At 54.8% G+C, this 19,277-nt stretch overlaps 2 protein-coding genes across 5 annotated transcripts; one reads left to right on the forward strand and one right to left on the reverse strand.

The window, feature by feature from the left end:
• Positions 1 to 616: 616 nt before the first annotated feature.
• LOC122943539 (protein ABHD14B-like) lies at positions 617 to 12,442 on the reverse strand. Of its 3 annotated transcripts, none has more exons than XM_044301349.1 (4): positions 12,422 to 12,442; positions 6,910 to 7,126; positions 1,498 to 1,739; positions 617 to 940 (listed from the first exon to the last, which is right to left on the reverse strand). In XM_044301349.1, exons 2-4 carry the CDS (start codon positions 7,115 to 7,117, stop codon positions 758 to 760), a joined length of 633 nt encoding a protein of 210 aa, XP_044157284.1. In that variant the 5' UTR covers positions 7,118 to 7,126; positions 12,422 to 12,442; the 3' UTR covers positions 617 to 757. The 3 variants fall into 3 exon arrangements, with proteins under 3 accessions (XP_044157284.1, XP_044157283.1, XP_044157281.1); XM_044301348.1 differs by lacking the exon at positions 12,422 to 12,442 and adding an exon at positions 10,117 to 10,246; XM_044301346.1 differs by lacking the exon at positions 12,422 to 12,442 and adding an exon at positions 10,084 to 10,182.
• ABHD14A (abhydrolase domain containing 14A) lies at positions 12,121 to 17,801 on the forward strand. 2 transcript variants are annotated; one of them, XR_006390875.1, is made up of 5 exons: positions 12,121 to 12,591; positions 12,718 to 12,833; positions 13,909 to 14,144; positions 15,163 to 15,473; positions 17,303 to 17,801. XR_006390875.1 is itself a non-coding variant. In XM_044301345.1 (4 exons), the coding sequence occupies exons 1-4, from the start codon at positions 12,224 to 12,226 to the stop codon at positions 15,340 to 15,342; spliced, it is 900 nt and encodes a 299-aa protein (XP_044157280.1). In that variant the 5' UTR covers positions 12,121 to 12,223; the 3' UTR covers positions 15,343 to 15,814. The 2 variants fall into 2 exon arrangements, 1 of the variants encoding a protein (XP_044157280.1); XM_044301345.1 differs by lacking the exon at positions 17,303 to 17,801 and having other exon boundaries at positions 15,163 to 15,814.
• Positions 17,802 to 19,277: the final 1,476 nt, after the last annotated feature.

Below are 19,277 nucleotides of genomic sequence, written 5' to 3' on the forward strand. Positions count from 1 at the left end.
GCATCTATTACTGCTGACAACCTGCCTGTGTATCCTGTCTGAGAGGTTGTCACAGCCCTGCCCCCTGCTGATGACATCACTGATATAATGACATGAGATCACCTGGTACTACAGGAGCATCTATTACTGCTGACAACCTGTCTGTATATCGTGTCTGAGAGGTTGTCACAGCCCCGCCCCCTGCTGATGACATCACTGATATAATGAAATGTGATCCACACACCTTATACTACAGGAACATCTATTACTGCTGACAACCTGCCTGTATATCCTGTCTGAGAGGTAGTCACAGCCCCGCCCCCTGCTGATGACATCACTGATATAATGAAATGTGATCCACACACCTTATACTACAGGAACATCTATTACTGCTGACAACCTGTCTGAGAGGTTGTCACAGCCCCGCCCCCTGCTGATGACATCACTGATATAATGACATGTAATCAGACATGAGATCACACACCTTATACTACAGGAACATCTATTACTGCTGACAACCTGCCTGTATATCCTGTCTGAGAGGTTGTCACAGCCCCGCCCCCTGCTGATGACATCACTGATGCAATGACAGATAATAAACCGGAGACGCCTTCAGAAATGTCACACGGGACTTGGATTGTGTCAATCTCTTTATTTCACTCGGCGCTTGTAGCGATCAGTACCACAGGATCGGATCGGCGATCGGTCTGATCAGCGGTTCTATAAAATGGGGGGTGGGGGGGGGGAGCTGATAGGGAGGAGGAATAGTCGATTCTTCTTATTTCAGGCTGCCGAGGAACTCCAGGAGGCGGAGGTGCCAGGAATCGGGGTCGTCCAGGTAACAGGCGTGCCCCGCCCCCTTCATGCAGAACACTTGGCTGTTGGGCAGGTTCTTCAGGTTTCCCAGCGAGACTTCTCCTAACTGTTCATCGCCGTCACCGTAAACTATCAGGGCGGGAAACTGCGGAGCAAAGGGGGCCAGATGGTTACTGCCCTGAACCCCCCCTTAAAGGGATACCATTACTACTGGATTATGGGATGTCGGGCTTGTCCTGCTGCAATGCATTGTAGGAGATGTCGGCATTATCTCTCCAACAATGCAACGCTGCAAAATGCTGTGGAGCCAAACCGGGCCCCAGAACAGAGCCGTCCACAGAGGGGACTCAGGTTTGACTGGTGATAAGTCTCTGTACACCCCATGTCTCTGCAGCCCCCTCCTAAGCAGCAGAGAGAAAAGCTTTGGCTGTGACTGGAGTATAAGATAAGCAAACTCTACAACAGGCATCTCAAACTGCGGCCCTCCAGCTGTTGTAAAACTACAACTCCCACAATGCCCTGCTGTAGGCTGATACCTGTAGGCTGTCCGGGCACGCTGGGAGTTGTAGTTTTGCAACAGCTGGAGGGCCGCAGTTTGAGATGCCTGCTCTACAACATCTGAAACAGTTTCCCTTTAACTGCTTCATGAGTCTGACAACCCACTGAGTGCCACATCTGGTTGTCACATCCGCCCTGTGTTACCTGAGCGCGGCTGTAAGCCTGTGCGGAGAACTTGTCTGTACAGATGGGGGCGACCGGCACATACGCAGCCACATTCTGCGGGCTGCTCAGGACGAAGGGGAGCGAGTACATGCCGCTGAGGGAGGGGCTGATGATGGCGGCTGGGACCATCTTCAGGGATTCCAGGACTTCTTGTATGAAGCCCGGAGGGGCTGGTTCCCCGATTGAGCTGGGGGCCTTCGCATCTGCAGAACATCCCAGTCCTATAGAAAGAAAACATGGATGGAGGATGAGAGGCGCCGGCACCGGAGGAGAGGCGCCAACACCGGAGGAGAGGCACCAGCACCGGAGGAGAGGCGCCAGCACCGGAGGAGAGGCGCCAGCACCAGAGGAGAGGCGCCAGCACCAGAGGAGAGGCGCCAGCACCAGAGGAGAGGCGCCAACACCAGAGGAGAGGCGCCAACACCAGAGGAGAGGCGCCAGCACCAGAGGAGAGGCGCCAGCACCAGAGGAGAGGCGCCAGCACCAGAGGAGAGGCTCCAGCAACGAGGTCCAGGGTCGTAAATAAAGCAGAAAAGGGAAAGTTCTCATTTTTATCTTCAGGTCATTTCCGGGTCCACAATCCTGCCCCGATTCATATATCTTTATAGCGATCGGAGCTTCACTTAAAGGGGTACTCTGGTTAGATTGCGTTACCCCCCCATACACAGAATAGGGAATAACTATCAGATCGGTGGGGGTTCCAGCGCTAGGACGAGGGCCCTGTAACCCCTGCAGCCCCTGAAATGAATGGAGCAGCCGGAGCCGCGTATTAGGCTATCCCTGGAAGTCCTATACAAACGAATGGCGCGGCCACACCCACACGCAACCAGCCGCTCCATTCATTTCAGGGGGCTGCAGGAGGTGCAGTGCCCCCATTCTCATGATATAACAGTAATCCCCAATCCTGTGTATAGGAGATAAACAGAAATACCCCTTTAATTGATGCAGAGCTCCGAATACCTTGCATAGCACTAAAGGAGAAAACTGTGTCTGCCTAGAGCCACCACAAGGGGGAGCTCAAGAGTTTACTGTAGACTGGTGTCACGTGTAGGGGACCAGACCGGCTAGTGGTGGCTGTATAATCTGTATGTAGTGAGCTCCCTCTAGTGGTGACTGTATAATCTGTATGTAGTGAGCTCCCTCTAGTGGTGGCTGTATAATCTGTATGTAGTGAGCTCCCTCTAGTGGTGACTGTATAATCTGTATGTAGTGAGCTCCCCCTAGTGGTGGCTGTATAATCTGTATGTAGTGAGCTCCCTCTAGTGGTGACTGTATAATCTGTATGTAGTGAGCTCCCTCTAGTGGTGGCTGTATAATCTGTATGTAGTGAGCTCCCTCTAGTGGTGGCTGTGTAATCTGTATGTAGTGAGCTCCCCCTAGAGGTGGCTGTATAATCTGTATGTAGTGAGCTCCCTCTAGTGGTGGCTGTATAATCTGTATGTAGTGAGCTCCCTCTAGTGGTGGCTGTATAATCTGTATGTAGTGAGCTCCCTCTAGTGGTGGCTGTATAATCTGTATGTAGTGAGCTCCCTCTAGTGGTGGCTGTGTAATCTGTATGTAGTGAGCTCCCCCTAGTGGTGGCTGTGTAATCTGTATGTTCTGAGCTCCCTCTAGTGGTGACTGTATAATCTGTATGTAGTGAGCTCCCTCTAGTGGTGGCTGTATAATCTGTATGTAGTGAGCTCCCTCTAGTGGTGGCTGTGTAATCTGTATGTAGTGAGCTCCCTCTAGTGGTGGCTGTATAATCTGTATGCAGTGAGCTCCCTCTAGTGGTGACTGTATAATCTGTATGCAGTGAGCTCCCTCTAGTGGTGACTGTATAATCTGTATGTAGTGAGCTCCCCCTAGTGGTGGCTGTATAATCTGTATGTAATGCGCTCCCTCTAGTGGTGGCTGTATAATCTGTATGTAGTGAGCTCCCTCTAGTGGTGGCTGTATAATCTGTATGTAGTGAGCGCCCTCTAGTGGTGGCTGTATAATCTGTATGTAGTGAGCTCCCTCTAGTGGTGGCTGTATAATCTGTATGTAGTGAGCTCCCTCTAGTGGTGGCTGTATAATCTGTATGTAGTGAGCTCCCTCTAGTGGTGGCTGTATAATCTGTATGTAGTGAGCGCCCTCTAGTGGTGGCTGTATAATCTGTATGTAGTGAGCTCCCCCTAGTGGTGGCTGTATAATCTGTATGTAGTGAGCTCCCCCTAGTGGTGGCTGTATAATCTGTATGTAGTGAGCTCCCTCTAGTGGTGGCTGTATAATCTGTATGTAGTGAGCTCCCTCTAGTGGTGGCTGTATAATCTGTATGTAGTGAGCTCCCTCTAGTGGTGGCTGTATAATCTGTATGTAGTGAGCTCCCCCTAGTGGTGGCTGTATAATCTGTATGTAGTGAGATCCCTCTAGTGGTGGCTGTATAATCTGTATGTAGTGAGCTCCCTCTAGTGGTGGATGTATAATCTGTATGTAGTGAGCTCCCTCTAGTGGTGGCTGTATAATCTGTATGTAGTGAGCTCCCTCTAGTGGTGGATGTATAATCTGTATGTAGTGAGCTCCCTCTAGTGGTGGCTGTATAATCTGTATGTAGTGAGCTCCCCTTAGTGGTGGCTGTATAATCTGTATGCAGTGAGCTCCCCTTAGTGGTGGCTGTATAATCTGTATGTAGTGAACAGTTAAAGGGTTTGTCCAGGATTTTAAAACCATGGTTGCTTTCTTCCATATACAGCAGCACCGCGGTCCATGGGTTCTGCCTGCCATGGCAGGGTCACGGCTGAGGACGGGGAAAATCCTCAGCCGTGCGATGCCAGAAGATGTGAGGCTGCTCGGCCAGGAAGACAGGATTAGGGAGCAGGTCACCTCCTAACGCATCCCTAACCTGACCCTAACTCCTAGCTGCATGGGCCGACCTTTAAGGTAGGAGGACCCATGCTCCGGAACCTCGGATGCCTAACTCACCCTCCGTCCGGTCCCTGGACTAGGAGTCAGGGTAAGGTTAGGGATGCGTTAGGAGGTGACATGCTCCCTAATCCTGTCTTCCTGGCCGAGCAGCCTAACATCTTCTGGCATCGCACGGCTGAGGATTTTCCCCGTCCTCAGCCGTGACAGTATGACCACAGAGGCTTCTCACGTGGCGTCCCTCGAAAGAGGGTGAAGCATGCATCGCCATAGGCTGATGGGGTGCACGCGCGCTCTTCGGAGGGAGAGCGTTATGGGGGTTTCGCCGCTGACGGCGCGGTGAATGGCGTTTCCCCGCCATCCCTTCACCGTGCTCTGTCTTGGCGTCCCCTGAGTTTTTATTGCTCTTGTGGTGTTTGTTTGGTGTGCGGTTTGCACACCTTCGAAAGAGGGTGCAGCATGCAGTGCCATCCCCTTGTGGCCTGCATGCGCGTTCTCCGGAGGGAGAGCGTTCCGGGGGGGGGATCACCGTTATCGGCACGGTTGGTGGCTTATTCCCCGCCACCTTACCTTCCGTGTCCGTGTTGGTGGTCCCTCGTCCCTCTCCATGTTCCCATCTCTGGTCGTCTGCTGGCAGCATTCCGTTAGTGGTCCGGCTGCGTGCTGGTTAGGAGTGTCTGCTGGCAGCGACTGGAGTGGGGACGTTAGTGGAGAGTCCCCTCGTCCACTCTCAGTGGTTCTCTTCCCGTGTCGCTGGTGCGGGCTGCTGGACTGGCTGAGTGTGAGCTGGGAGAGGATGCAGCTGGCAGCGACTGGAGTGGGGACGTTAGTGGGGAGTCCCCTCGTCCACTCTCAGTGGTTCTCTTCCCGTGTCGCTGGTGCGGGCTGCTGGACTGGCTGAGTGTGAGCTGGGAGAGGATGCAGCTGGCAGCGACTGGAGTGGGGACGTTAGTGGGGAGTCCCCTCGTCCACTCTCAGTGGTTCTCTTCCCGTGTCGCTGTGGCGGGCTGCAGGCCTCGCTGGACTGGCTGAGTGTGAGCTGGGAGAGGATGCAGCTGGCAGCGACTGGAGTGGGGACGTGAGTGGAGAGTCCCCTCGTCCACTCTCAGTGGTTCTCTCCCCCGTGTCGCTGGTGCGGGCTGCAGGCCTCGCTGGACTGGCTGAGTGTGAGCCGGGAGAGGATGCAGCTGGCAGCGACTTCCGGGAACCATTTCCTGAGAGTGGACGTCCCCTTCTCCCATCCCCTTGTCTGAGTCCCTCACGAGTTTATTTTTTGGTGGGGGGGGCTTTGAGGGGTGAGAGTGTCACGACCATGTTTATATCCGTGACTCCTTGGGAGCCGCATACAGTTTCCACGCGGTTTGGGTTGTAGTGTCAACCGCAGCGGGAGGCATAATGTTGTTGGCCTCAGGTGCGGTTGCCGCGGACAACAGCTATGTGTGTGGTTCCCTTGGAGTTGTGTGCGTGTTTGTAAGCACTTTCGTATGTCTGTGTGCACTCTGTGTTATGTGTGGTGTGCCCTTACATCTTCCCCTCACTGTGGCTGCCCGTGGCAACGTTTGGTCCTTGTGTGTACATGTGGTGGCAGTGTCCCAGCCTTCGGGCTGACTCCCAGGACACGGTTGCCACCCATGTCGTTGCCTGCGGCAACAGCCACAGTGTGTTCGTTGTTTGGACACTTCCCCTTTAAGTTGTGTTTTCCCTTCTGTGGTTCTGGAAGGGTTAACTCCCTTCCCAGTGTGTGTGTGTGTGATGTCACTGGGTGTGTCCGACTGTGGGGCGTGGCTTCTTGGCCTATAAAGCCTCACTGTTAGCACAGGTCGGAGGGTTGCTTCAGCCATGCTTAGCTGGAGCAGCCGCCTGTGTTTCCTGCCGGCCAGTGAGAGCCCCCCCTGTGGTCATACAGATATTGTCACGTCACGTTTATGTCTTGTTGTATGCGATGTTCTGTTGGGACCTTCCTTTGTTGGTTTGTGCAGCTTATGGTTCTGGATCCCTGTGTGCTCCGGGATCCAGTCAGCAAGGCTGTGGCAGGTTGGTGGAACTACTTAGTTCGCCTGCCATTTCCGTTAGTCTGTTTGTGTTCCCCTTTTCCCAGCAGCTTGGCCATTGAGACTCCTGCTCCTCCGTGCCAAGGAGGAGTAGGTCGTCTTACCCTGACTCCTAGTCCAGGGACCGGACAGAGGGTGAGTTAGGGATCCGAGGTTCCGGAGCATGGGTCCTCCTACCTTAAAGGTCGGCCCATGCAGCTAGGAGTTTGGGTCAGGTTAGGGACGCGATAGGAGGTGACCTGCTCCCTAATCCTGTCTTCCTGGCCGAGCAGCCTACACCATCTGGCATCGCAGGGCTGAGGATTTTCCCTGTCCTCAGCCGTGACAGGCAGCTGTAGTACCTCACACAACCTGTGGACAGGTATGGTGCTGTTCATGGTTTTCTAATCCTGGATAACCTCTTTAAATAAAAGACAGTGAAGACGGATTAGGGAATGATGGGGGGTCCCGCACTCACCGGGCAGATCAATAGCGACAGCGCGATGTCCTGCGGCCGCCAGCTTGTGGAGGGTCCCGAGGTCCAGCCAGGTCTGGGAGGAGAAGCGGATGCCGTGGAGCAGGAGGACGGGCGGCTTGGACGAGGTCTGCGCTGGGACTGCCTCACGGTAGAATAACTTTTGGCCAGAAACAGTGATGTGGCCGTCCTGAGTCTGCACCTCCGCCATGTCTGTCACCTGGGAAATAACAGCGCCAAGCATTCACACCCGAGTGACAACCACTGACAGCCGCCATTACAGAGCCTGGGGCTGTCATTCATCTCTGCTGACAGATGTTTCAGTTTTTACTGTAGCTCTAGCATTTTGTTCATGCACCAGGAGGCTCAGGATCATCAGAGCTAAAACAGTAAGGGCTCATGCACATGACTGTATGACTTTTCAGTATTTTGCGGTCCGCAAAGAACGGATCCGCGAAAAATACGGATAATGTCCGCGTGCATTCCGTTTTTTGTGGAACGGAACAGCCGGGCCCTAATAGAACAGTCCTATCCTTGTCCGTTATGCGGACAATAATAAGACATGTTCTATCTTTGAACAGAAAAACGGAAGGCATACGGCGTACTTTGTTTTTTTGCGGATTTATTGAAATGAATGGTATCGTATACGGTATGTATACAAAACGCAAAGAATGGAACGGAAAAAAAAAGGTTCATGTGCATGAGCCCTAATACATATATTCCTGTCTAGTAACATTGTTGCATCTGTTGGGGGGGGGGGCAGGAGGAGGGGGGGGCAGGAGGGGGGGGGAGGGGCTGATTCTGCCTGCGGCACCACCTGAGGTTTTATCGTTAACTGTTTGATTAAATGCAAAATAAAAACCAACAAAAACGGGGGCAAAAGTCCAAGCCCGGGGCAGAGGTAACATGACGCCTCGCGCCTCCATCACTGCTGCCTGCACAAGTCATTAACCTGTCGTTTCTCAGCCTCAATAAAAAGCAACCGTCCAATAAACACCGTCCAGGGACGGACGGCGGCGACTTACGTGATGTCACCACAGGAGCCGCGTACCGAAACATGTACAATACTGAATGCTAGGGTATGCATGCCTGTGCACCGTGTGTGTGTGCGTGCGTGTGTCTGTGCACCGCGTGTCTGTGCGTGCGTGTGTCTGTGCACCGCATCTGTGCGTGCGTGTGTCTGTGCACCGTGTGTATACTGTGCGTGCATGTGTCTGTGCACCGTGTGTGTGCGTGCATGTGTCTGTGCACCGTATCTGTGCGTGCATGTGTCTGTGCACCGTATCTGTGCGTGCATGTGCACCGTGTGCGCGCGTGTGTCTGTGCACCGTGTGTGCACCGTATCTGTGCGTGCATGTGTCTGTGCACCGTATCTGTGCGTGCATGTGTCTGTGCACCGTGTCTGTGCGTGCGTGTGTCTGTGCGTGCACCGTATCTGTGCACCGTGTGTGTGCATGTGTCTGTGCACCGTATCTGTGCGTGCGTGCGTGTGTGTGTCTGTGCACCGTATCTGTGCGTGCGTGTGTCTGTGCACCGTATCTGTGCGTGCGTGTGTCTGTGCACCGTATCTGTGCGTGCGTGTGTCTGTGCACCGTATCTGTGCGTGCGTGTGTCTGTGCACCGTATCTGTGCGTGCGTGTGTCTGTGCACCGTATCTGTGCGTACGTGTGTCTGTGCACCGTATCTGTGCGTGCGTGTGTCTGTGCACCGTATCTGTGCGTGCGTGTGTCTGTACACCGCATCTGTGCGTGCGTGTGTCTGTGCACCGTGTGTGTGTGTCTGTGCACCGTGTGTGTGTGCACCGTGTGTGTGTGCGCGTGTGTGTGTGCGCGTGTGTGTGTGCACCGTGTGTGTGTGCGCGTGTCTGTGCGTGCGTGTGTCTGTGCACCGCATCTGTGCGTGCGTGTGTCTGTGCACCGTGTGTATACTGTGCGTGCATGTGTCTGTGCACCGTGTGTGTGCGTGCATGTGTCTGTGCACCGTATCTGTGCGTGCATGTGTCTGTGCACCGTATCTGTGCGTGCATGTGCACCGTGTGCGCGCGTGTGTCTGTGCACCGTGTGTGCACCGTATCTGTGCGTGCATGTGTCTGTGCACCGTATCTGTGCGTGCATGTGTCTGTGCACCGTGTCTGTGCGTGCGTGTGTCTGTGCGTGCACCGTATCTGTGCACCGTGTGTGTGCATGTGTCTGTGCACCGTATCTGTGCGTGCGTGCGTGTGTGTGTCTGTGCACCGTATCTGTGCGTGCGTGTGTCTGTGCACCGTATCTGTGCGTGCGTGTGTCTGTGCACCGTATCTGTGCGTGCGTGTGTCTGTGCACCGTATCTGTGCGTGCGTGTGTCTGTGCACCGTATCTGTGCGTGCGTGTGTCTGTGCACCGTATCTGTGCGTACGTGTGTCTGTGCACCGTATCTGTGCGTGCGTGTGTCTGTGCACCGTATCTGTGCGTGCGTGTGTCTGTACACCGCATCTGTGCGTGCGTGTGTCTGTGCACCGTGTGTGTGTGTCTGTGCACCGTGTGTGTGTGCACCGTGTGTGTGTGCGCGTGTGTGTGTGCGCGTGTGTCTGTGCACCGTGTGTGTGTGTCTGTGCACCGTGTGTGTGTGCACCGTGTGTGTGTGTGCGCGTGTGTGCGTGTGTCTGTGCACCGTGTGTATACTGTCTGTGCAGGTGACATGTAGGGCAGCAGAGAGTGCCTGTCCCCTGGGGGCAGTGACACCGCAGCAGGAAAAAGGGGCGGCACTGGGTGAAGTGTCGCCAGGACTGCGGCAGAGCTGACCATCCCCTAATCTGCTGCCTACACCTGGGAAAGCTGGGTGGCAACCATTGTGGCCGCCATATACACACTCAGATTCTTGGGTCAGGATTAAAACTTGTTTTTTTTGGACTCGGGATCAGATTTCAGGGCAGCGATATCACCTGATATTACGCCACAGACTACAACTCCCATCATAGCCCGGTGGAGTTTAGAATCAGACGCAGGAGCACAGCAGCAAGGGCAACCTGTAACCAGCCCCTGTGGGACTACAACTCCCAGAGTGCATGCTGAGGATTCTACTTCCCTCTCTGCTTATGGTAAATATAGAGTAAGATAGGGTTAGAGGTAGGTACCATGTGTGGAGACGTCAGGGTACAGAGGATGCATGCAGCAGAGCTGACCCTGTACGGACACATACCTAGCGGTAAGGAGAAGGATCAGCGGCTCCTACCTCGTATCCCGAAGGCAACACTTCCAGAATGCAAAGTGCGACCAGGAAGCAAAGAGCCCAAGAAAGGTTTACAGCTGCTCAGCACTGCCCTCTGGTGGACACACAGGTAATGACACTGCACTGCCCTCTGGTGGACACACAGGTAATGACACTGCACCGCCCTCTGGTGGACACACAGGTAATGACACCGCCCTCTGGTGGACACAGAGGTAATGACACCGCCCTCTGGTGGACACAGAGGTAATGACACTGCACCGCCCTCTGGTGGACACACAGGTAATGACACTGCACTGCCCTCTGGTGGACACAGAGGTAATGACACTGCACCGCCCTCTGGTGGACACAGAGGTAATGACACTGCACCGCCCTCTGGTGGACACAGAGGTAATGACACTGCACTGCCCTCTGGTGGACACAGAGGTAAATGACACTGCACTGCCCTCTGCTGGACACACAGGAAATGACACTGCACCGCCCTCTGGTGGACACACAGGTAATGACACTGCACCGCCCTCTGGTGGACACACAGGTAATGACACTGCACCGCCCTCTGGTGGACACACAGGTAATGACACTGCACCGCCCTCTGGTGGACACACAGGTAATGGCACTGCACTGCCCTCTGGTGGACACACAGGTAATGACACTGCACTGCCCTCTGGTGGACACACAGGTAATGACACTGCACCGCCCTCTGGTGGACACACAGGTAATGACACTGCACTGCCCTCTGGTGGACACACAGGTAATGACACTGCACTGCCCTCTGGTGGACACAGAGATAATGACACTGCACTGCCCTCTGCTGGACACACAGGTAATGACACTGCACCGCCCTCTGCTGGACACACAGGTAATGACACTGCACTGCCCTCTGGTGGACACACAGGTAATGACACTGCACCGCCCTCTGGTGGACACACAGGTAATGACACCGCCCTCTGGTGGACACAGAGGTAATGACACCGCCCTCTGGTGGACACAGAGGTAATGACACTGCACCGCCCTCTGGTGGACACACAGGTAATGACACTGCACTGCCCTCTGGTGGACACAGAGGTAATGACACTGCACCGCCCTCTGGTGGACACAGAGGTAATGACACTGCACCGCCCTCTGGTGGACACAGAGGTAATGACACTGCACTGCCCTCTGGTGGACACAGAGGTAAATGACACTGCACTGCCCTCTGCTGGACACACAGGAAATGACACTGCACCGCCCTCTGGTGGACACACAGGTAATGACACTGCACCGCCCTCTGGTGGACACACAGGTAATGACACTGCACCGCCCTCTGGTGGACACACAGGTAATGACACTGCACCGCCCTCTGGTGGACACACAGGTAATGGCACTGCACTGCCCTCTGGTGGACACACAGGTAATGACACTGCACTGCCCTCTGGTGGACACACAGGTAATGACACTGCACCGCCCTCTGGTGGACACACAGGTAATGACACTGCACTGCCCTCTGGTGGACACACAGGTAATGACACTGCACTGCCCTCTGGTGGACACAGAGATAATGACACTGCACTGCCCTCTGCTGGACACACAGGTAATGACACTGCACCGCCCTCTGCTGGACACACAGGTAATGACACTGCACCGCCCTCTGGTGGACACACAGGTAATGACACTGCACCGCCCTCTGCTGGACACAGAGGTAATGACACTGCACTACCCTCTGCTGGACATACAGGTAATGACACTGCACCGCCCTCTGGTGGACACACAGGTAATGACACTGCACCGCCCTCTGGTGGACACAGAGGTAATGACACTGCACTGCCCTCTGGTGGACACACAGGTAATGACACTGCACTGCCCTCTGGTGGACACACAGGTAATGACACTGCACTGCCCTCTGGTGGACACACAGGTAATGACACTGCACTGCCCTCTGGTGGACACACAGGTAATGACACTGCACTGCCCTCTGGTGGACACACAGGGTACAGAGGGGGGGGGGGGGGATCCGTGCAGAATGCAAACTGTTCACAGTGATAAGGAGTCGGAAGCAGATGTGTAAGAGCCGCGGATCTGATCGCTTTACACCGTGTGAACAGAGTCCTGACCACAGGAGCTGACAGTCTATGAAATGGGAGATGCTGAAAACCATCCCTATACACGGTCCGTCCTCAGTCACATGATGAGGGACATGCTGGGGGTTGTCCTTCCGCCCGCAGTGAGAGGAGGAGGAGCACCAATCACTCCCATCCTCCCCTGGATCATGGGTCTGGGCCGCCATAAGCTCGTCGTCCTGGTCCTGGTTCTGTCCGTCTCCGTCCTGCTCTACCTGCTCCTCCCCTCCATGAGGCCCGCACCGGAGGAGGCCCGAGCCGAGGCCGCCCGCGCCGAGCCCCCCGACAGCGTGAACGTCACCGTGCGGACGGCGACCCTGGGCGGAGCCTGGCCCACCTTCTACCGGGAGGCGGCGCCGAGGGGCAGCCCGGAGGAGTCCGAGAGGTCTGTACAATGTCGGCCGGCGACCACAGGTCACATGACACGGCTCTAGAGTTTATATCCGAGCAGTTTCTACTGACACCTCATCGGTCAGGACAGATGTAAGTCGGGTTGTCTCTGATCTTTCAGGTTCCCGGTGCTGTTACTGCATGGACGCTCCTTCACCTCAAAAACCTGGGAGGACCTGGGGACGCTGCAGATTCTGTCCGAGCACGGATACCGGGCGGTGGCCATAGACTTACCAGGTACGGCAGCGGACGACCGAGCCCCGGCATGTCCTGGGTGCTGCACTGGCAGAGCTCAGGCCCGCGGCATATAGGGGCGCGCGCTCTGTGTACTGCGGGATATATAGGGGCGCGCGCTGCGCGTACTGCGGGATGTATAGGGGGGGCGCGCTGCGCGTACTGCGGGATGTATAGGGGGGGCGCTGCGCGTACTGCGGATTAGGGTGCGCGCTGGGTACTGCGGGATGTATAGGGGGGGCGCGCTGCGCGTACTGCGGGATGTATAGGGGGGGGCGCGCTGCGCGTACTGCGGGATGTATAGGGGGGGCGCGCTGCGCGTACTGCGGGATGTATAGGGGGGGGGCGCGCTGCGCGTACTGCGGGATGTATAGGGGGGGGCGCGCTGCGCGTACTGCGGGATGTATAGGGGGGGGCGCGCTGCGCGTACTGCGGGATGTATAGGGGGGGCGCGCTGCGCGTACTGCGGGATGTATAGGGGGGGCGCGCTGCGCGTACTGCGGGATGTATAGGGGGGGGCGCGCTGCGCGTACTGCGGGATATATGGGGGGGGGCGCGCTGCGCGTACTGCGGGATGTATGGGGGGGGCGGGTTGGGGCGCGCTGCGCGTACTGCGGGATGTATGGGGGGGGGCGCGCTGCGCGTACTGCGGGATGTATGGGGGGGGGGCGCGCTGCGCGTACTGCGGGATGTATAGGGGGGGGGCGCGCTGCGCGTACTGCGGGATGTATGGGGGGGGGGGGCGCGCTGCGCGTACTGCGGGATGTATGGGGGGGGGGGGGCGCGCTGCGCGTACTGCGGGATGTATGGGGGGGGGGCGCGCTGCGCGTTACTGCGGGATGTATGGGGGGGGGGGCGCGCGCTGCGCGTACTGCGGGATGTATGGGGGGCGCGCGCTGCGCGTACTGCTGGATGTATGGGGGGGGGGGGGGGGCGCGCTGCGCGTACTGCTGGATGTATGGGGGGGGGGCGCGCTGCGCGTACTGCTGGATATATGGGGGGGGCGCGCTGCGCGTACTGCTGGATATATGGGGGGGCGCGCGCTCCTGGTCTTGAATATCTGCTTCCTGACTCCTAGGATACGGCCAGTCTCTACAAGCTCAGCCTATGTCTTCAGAGAAGGGCCGCACTGGGTATCTCCTCCACGTCATGGAGGCGCTGGGCACACGCCAGCCGGTCATCATCAGTCCGTCCATGAGCGGCCTCTTCTCCGTACCTCTCCTCCTGCAGCACCCCGACCGCCTGAGGGGCTTCGTGCCAGTTGCTCCTGTGGGGACAAAGAGCTTCAAACCGCAGCAGTACCAGCAGATCCAGGTGCGTGGGGCCCGGGGCCCGGTCAGCGGTGCAGGTGGAGTTCTCCTTTAAAGAGGACCTTTCACCGATCCTGACACTGTGAACTGAGTATGCTGACCTGGAGAGCGGCGCCCGGGGATCTCACTGCACTTACTGTTATCCCCGGGCGCCGCTCCGTTCTCCCGCTATGCCCTCCGGTGTCTCCGCTCACTAAGTTATGGTAGGCGGAGTCTGCCCTTGTCCTGCTCTAGTGCTGGCCAATCGCAGCGCAGAGCTCACAGCCTGGGAGAAAGTAACCTTGTGAGCTCTGCGCTGCGATTGGCCAGCACTAGAGCAGGACAAGGGCAGACTCCGCCTACCATAACTTAGTGAGCGGAGACACCGGAGGGCATAGCGGGAGAATGGAGCGGCGCCCGGGGATAACAGTAAGTGCAGTGAGATCCCCGGGCGCCGCTCTCCATGTCTGTATACTCAGTTCAGTGTCAGGATCGGTGGAGTTCTCCTCTAAGTGTAGATATAATAATACGGGATGAGTTCAGTGATGTTAATAACGGGGGGCGGAGCTGTGACCGTCCCAGACATTGCCACGAGGCTGATGGTGGTTGTAGTTTATGAAGTCTAACTAGTCCCTCATTGGTTCTCTGTAATCACATGACCAGGGGCGTAGCTATAGGGGGTGCAGAGGTAGCAGGCGCTACCGGGCCCAGGAGCCTGAGGGGCCCCAAAGACCCTTGTGCTGCATAAGACACCGGTATTATAGAAAGTGCAGGTCCAGTTACACCTCTGGATGGAGGGAAGGAGTTAGGTCAAAATGGGGGGGAGGGGGGGTGCCGTTTAAATTTTTGCCTCAGGCAATATGAAGGCTAGGTGCTTCCCTGCCCTTGGTCACAAAACACTGAGGGAAGGGGCCCCAAGCTGAGCTCTTGCACCAGGGCCCCTGCACATGACATTACAGGAACGTCAATCCACATAACAAGACCCCCCCCCCCCCCCCCAACCTTCCCAAATTCGTTCTTCACCATAACCTCATTGCCGGCAGGTCCCCACCCTCATCGTATTCGGCACAGAAGACATGAACCTGGGCAGCCAATCGCTAGAGAGCCTGCGGCACCTGCCGAACCGCACGCTGAGCCCCCTTAAAGGAGCCGGGCACGCGTGTTACATGGACAGACCGGAGGAGTTCCACACGGCTCTGCTCATGTTCCTCAGCAAACTATAATCCCTATCAGACGAGACGCAGGAAGATCTCCTCAGGTGAAGGACTCGGCACCTGCTGCTCATAGACACCTGTGACAAGGGGCAGGTGTGCAACCAGGACTATGACTAGTGAACCAGTGTATGAAAGGAGAGGTAAGTGGGTGCAGAATAATTAGGGGGGGGATTCCTCCAGCAGTGTCCTAAATCTATTCATGGCGCTGACGAAATGGAGACCTCAAAACCCAACTAAAGGAAAGGGCGAATGTCACTTCCCATATTCTGCACTGATTAGTGTGATAATGTATCATTACAGAAGGACTTGTTTCCCTGATACAGAGCTCCAAATCTCCTGCATAGACAAACAGTAACAACAGTCACCACTAGAGGGAGCTCACTACATACAGATTATACATCCACCACTAGAGGGAGCTCACTACATACAGATTATACAGCCACCACTAGAGGGAGCTCACTACATACAGATTATACAGCCACCACTAGAGGGAGCTCACTACATACAGATTATACAGTCACCACTAGAGGGAGCTCACTACATACAGATTATACAGCCACCACTAGAGGGAGCTCACTACATACAGCTTATACAGCCACCACTAGAGGGAGCTCACTACATACAGATTATACAGCCACCACTAGGGGGAGCTCCCTACATACAGATTATACAGTCACCACTAGAGGGAGCTCACTACATACAGATTATACAGTCACCACTAGAGGGAGCTCACTACATACAGATTATACAGCCGCCACTAGAGGGAGCTCACTACATACAGCTTATACAGCCACCACTAGGGGGAGCTCACTACATACAGATTATACAGCCACCACTAGAGGGTGCTCACTACATACAGATTATACAGTCACCACTAGAGGGAGCTCACTACATACAGATTATACAGCCACCACTAGAGGGAGCTCACTACATACACATTATACAGCCACCACTAGAGGGAGCTCACTTCATACACATTATACAGTCACCACTAGAGGGAGCTCACTACATACAGATTACACAGCCACCACTAGAGGGAGCTCACTACATACAGATCATACAGCCACCACTAGAGGGAGCTCACTACATACAGATTATACAGCCACCACTAGAGGGAGCTCACTACATACAGATTATACAGTCACCACTAGAGGGAGCTCACTACACACAGATTATACAGCCGCCACTAGAGGGAGCTCACTTCATACAGATTATACAGCCACCACTAGAGGGAGCTCACTACATACAGATTATACAGCCACCACTAGAGGGAGCTCACTACATACAGATTATACAGTCACCACTAGAGGGAGCTCACTACACACAGATTATACAGCCACCACTAGAGGGAGCTCACTACATACAGATTATACAGCCACCACTAGAGGGAGCTCACTACATACAGATTATACAGTCACCACTACAGGGAGCTCACTACATACAGATTATACAGTCACCACTAGAGGAAGCTCACTACATACAGATTATACAGCCACCACTAGAGGGTGCTCACTACATACAGATTATACAGCCACCACTAGAGGGTGCTCACTACATACAGATTATACAGCCACCACTAGAGGGTGCTCACTACATACAGATTATACAGTCACCACTAGAGGGAGCTCACTACATACAGATTATACAGCCACCACTAGAGGGAGCTCACTACATACAGATTATACAGCCACCACTAAAATTATATAGACTGTATAATCTGGATGCAGTGAGCTCCCTCTAGTGGTGGCTGTATAATCTGTATGTAGTGAGCTCCCCCTAGTGGTGGCTGTATAATCTGTATGTAGTGAGCTCCCCCTAGTGGTGGCTGTATAATCTGTATGCAGTGAGCTCCCTCTAGTGGTGGCTGCAGAATTCTGTTCTGTCGCTGTCTTTTCGGAGGATATTGAGCTCCTGTATCAGAAAAGCAGCTGAAATAATTTCTCATTGGATAAATCTCCCGCTTCTGCAGTGATGTAATCTACCCACATGACTTCTGCAGCCAATCACTGGCTTGTATCGGTCCCCTCTGCACACCCCTTCATCTCTGGCTGCGGTGGCCGTGGTTGGACGTCACCTGAAGTAATTTGGTGCAGAATGTGGATTTCATGTGAGGACAGACACGAGAGGTAATGGCGCCTCTACTCTTCTCCTGGATATTTGGCTCCACTTCTTGTATATGGGGATCGGTCACTGTGGCGGTAGGAGGCGAGCGCCCTCCCACAGCGCAGAATCGGAGCGACATCCTGAGCATGCAGAAGTGACAGAGGGAGCCGAGGTCATGGGGGACACTGCACCGCTGACCTGTATATAGCACCCCCCCCCCCCCCCCCGGTCTGGATTTCATGTGTCTGATGTTAATAAAGTTTTTCTGTGAATCGTACAAGGATCATTGTCAGATACTTTATCCCTCAGGTGCGTGATGAGTTGTCATCCTCTGAATTTTGTTTTCTGACAGCAAGCAGAGATATTGACTTGGTAATAGTGAGGCATCAGGGGTTAGGTTATCTGTACTGTGAAGTGAGGATTCTGTGCCCCTCCATCTGCTCCCGACGACTTCCCCGATAATCGCGTTGTTCATGCAGGATCGTTAATCAGGTCCTAGGGGTGAATAATTGGCCCCAAAGTCGCCTCCCAATGGGGGGGGGGGGGTGCATGTTGTGTCACCGCCTGGGCCCCCAGAGGATCCTCCGCTGATCACTGAGGAGGTCGGGACCCCAGGGTGGAGGCCGCAGGACCGGCCATGTGTGGTGACACCTCGGCTGTGGAGCCCCGAGGAGCAGGAGGCTGGAGACCCGTCTATGACCTGGTGCCGCTCGCACAGCTGAGGGTATGGCGCAATGTCTCCACACATCTCGATCATGTCCTGAACTCGAGGCAGTTTCCTACACTGATGGACTGTAGCAAACCCTCAGCTGTTTGAGGAGGACTAGGAAAAGGATTTCAAGGCTATGTCCACCCTCACAGCTATTAAAGGGGAGCTCTGGGCCTAGAAAAACATGGCTGGTTTCATCCAAAAATGTCTCCTCTGTCCAGAGGTTGTGGTATTACAGTCGGACACACTCACTTCAGTGGAGCGGAGCTGATTTTCTCCAGTTTTGTGTATCGCCACGGTAACAGACTACAAAGAGCCCTCTGTAGTCGGATCACCGTTCCCTACCTTCTTCTAGTTCAGTAGTGAGACGTAGGGGTTAAATGGAAGAGAATATGACGGCAGAGTCAGACTACACGGGGTTAGTTTGTAGTCTGTTACCATGGAGACACAGGCAGGAATCCAACAGGTGGCAGATTTCTAATCAGATTGGACGCTGGTCTTTGGGCCGATGTTTTATTTTCAGGGTAATAAGTCAGGGAGTAAATCCTCGCCAGCGTCTGCAGTCACCGCCTGAGCGGTTAGCTGGCGGCGTATAACGATTACGAGCCCCGGACTATGGACTTGTGACTGCAGAGCCGTTATAATAACCCCCCCGGTGACCTGATATCAGGAGAAGGAGCCAACACAAACATACAAGAGAAGAAAGTGCAAAGCGTTCCCACAAGATTCGACATCTGCTGTGATGACGTCATCGCGCTTCTGCTTCCAGGCCGCCTGCCCTGCACCCTAATGCCGGGAGGGGCTCTGCCGACACCCGGAACCCGCCACAGAGCTGCCGACATCAGCGTTTATCCCTGACAAAACCTCCACAGCTGCAAGCAAAGTGCACAAACACACAGGAGGAAAACCAGTATAATGTGCGCCCTGTATAGACAACCAGTATATAATACACAGGAGGAAAACCAGTATAATGTGCATCCTGTATAGACAACCAGTATAATGTGCGCCATGTATAGACAACCAGTATAATGTGCATCCCTCTATAGATAACCAGTATAGAATACACAGGTGGAAAACCAGTATAATGTGCATCCTGTATAGACAACCAGTATAATGTGCATCCTGTATAGAC

Source organism: Bufo gargarizans, chromosome 7 (assembly GCF_014858855.1).
Source record: "Bufo gargarizans isolate SCDJY-AF-19 chromosome 7, ASM1485885v1, whole genome shotgun sequence".
Lineage (NCBI taxonomy): Eukaryota > Metazoa > Chordata > Amphibia > Anura > Bufonidae > Bufo > Bufo gargarizans.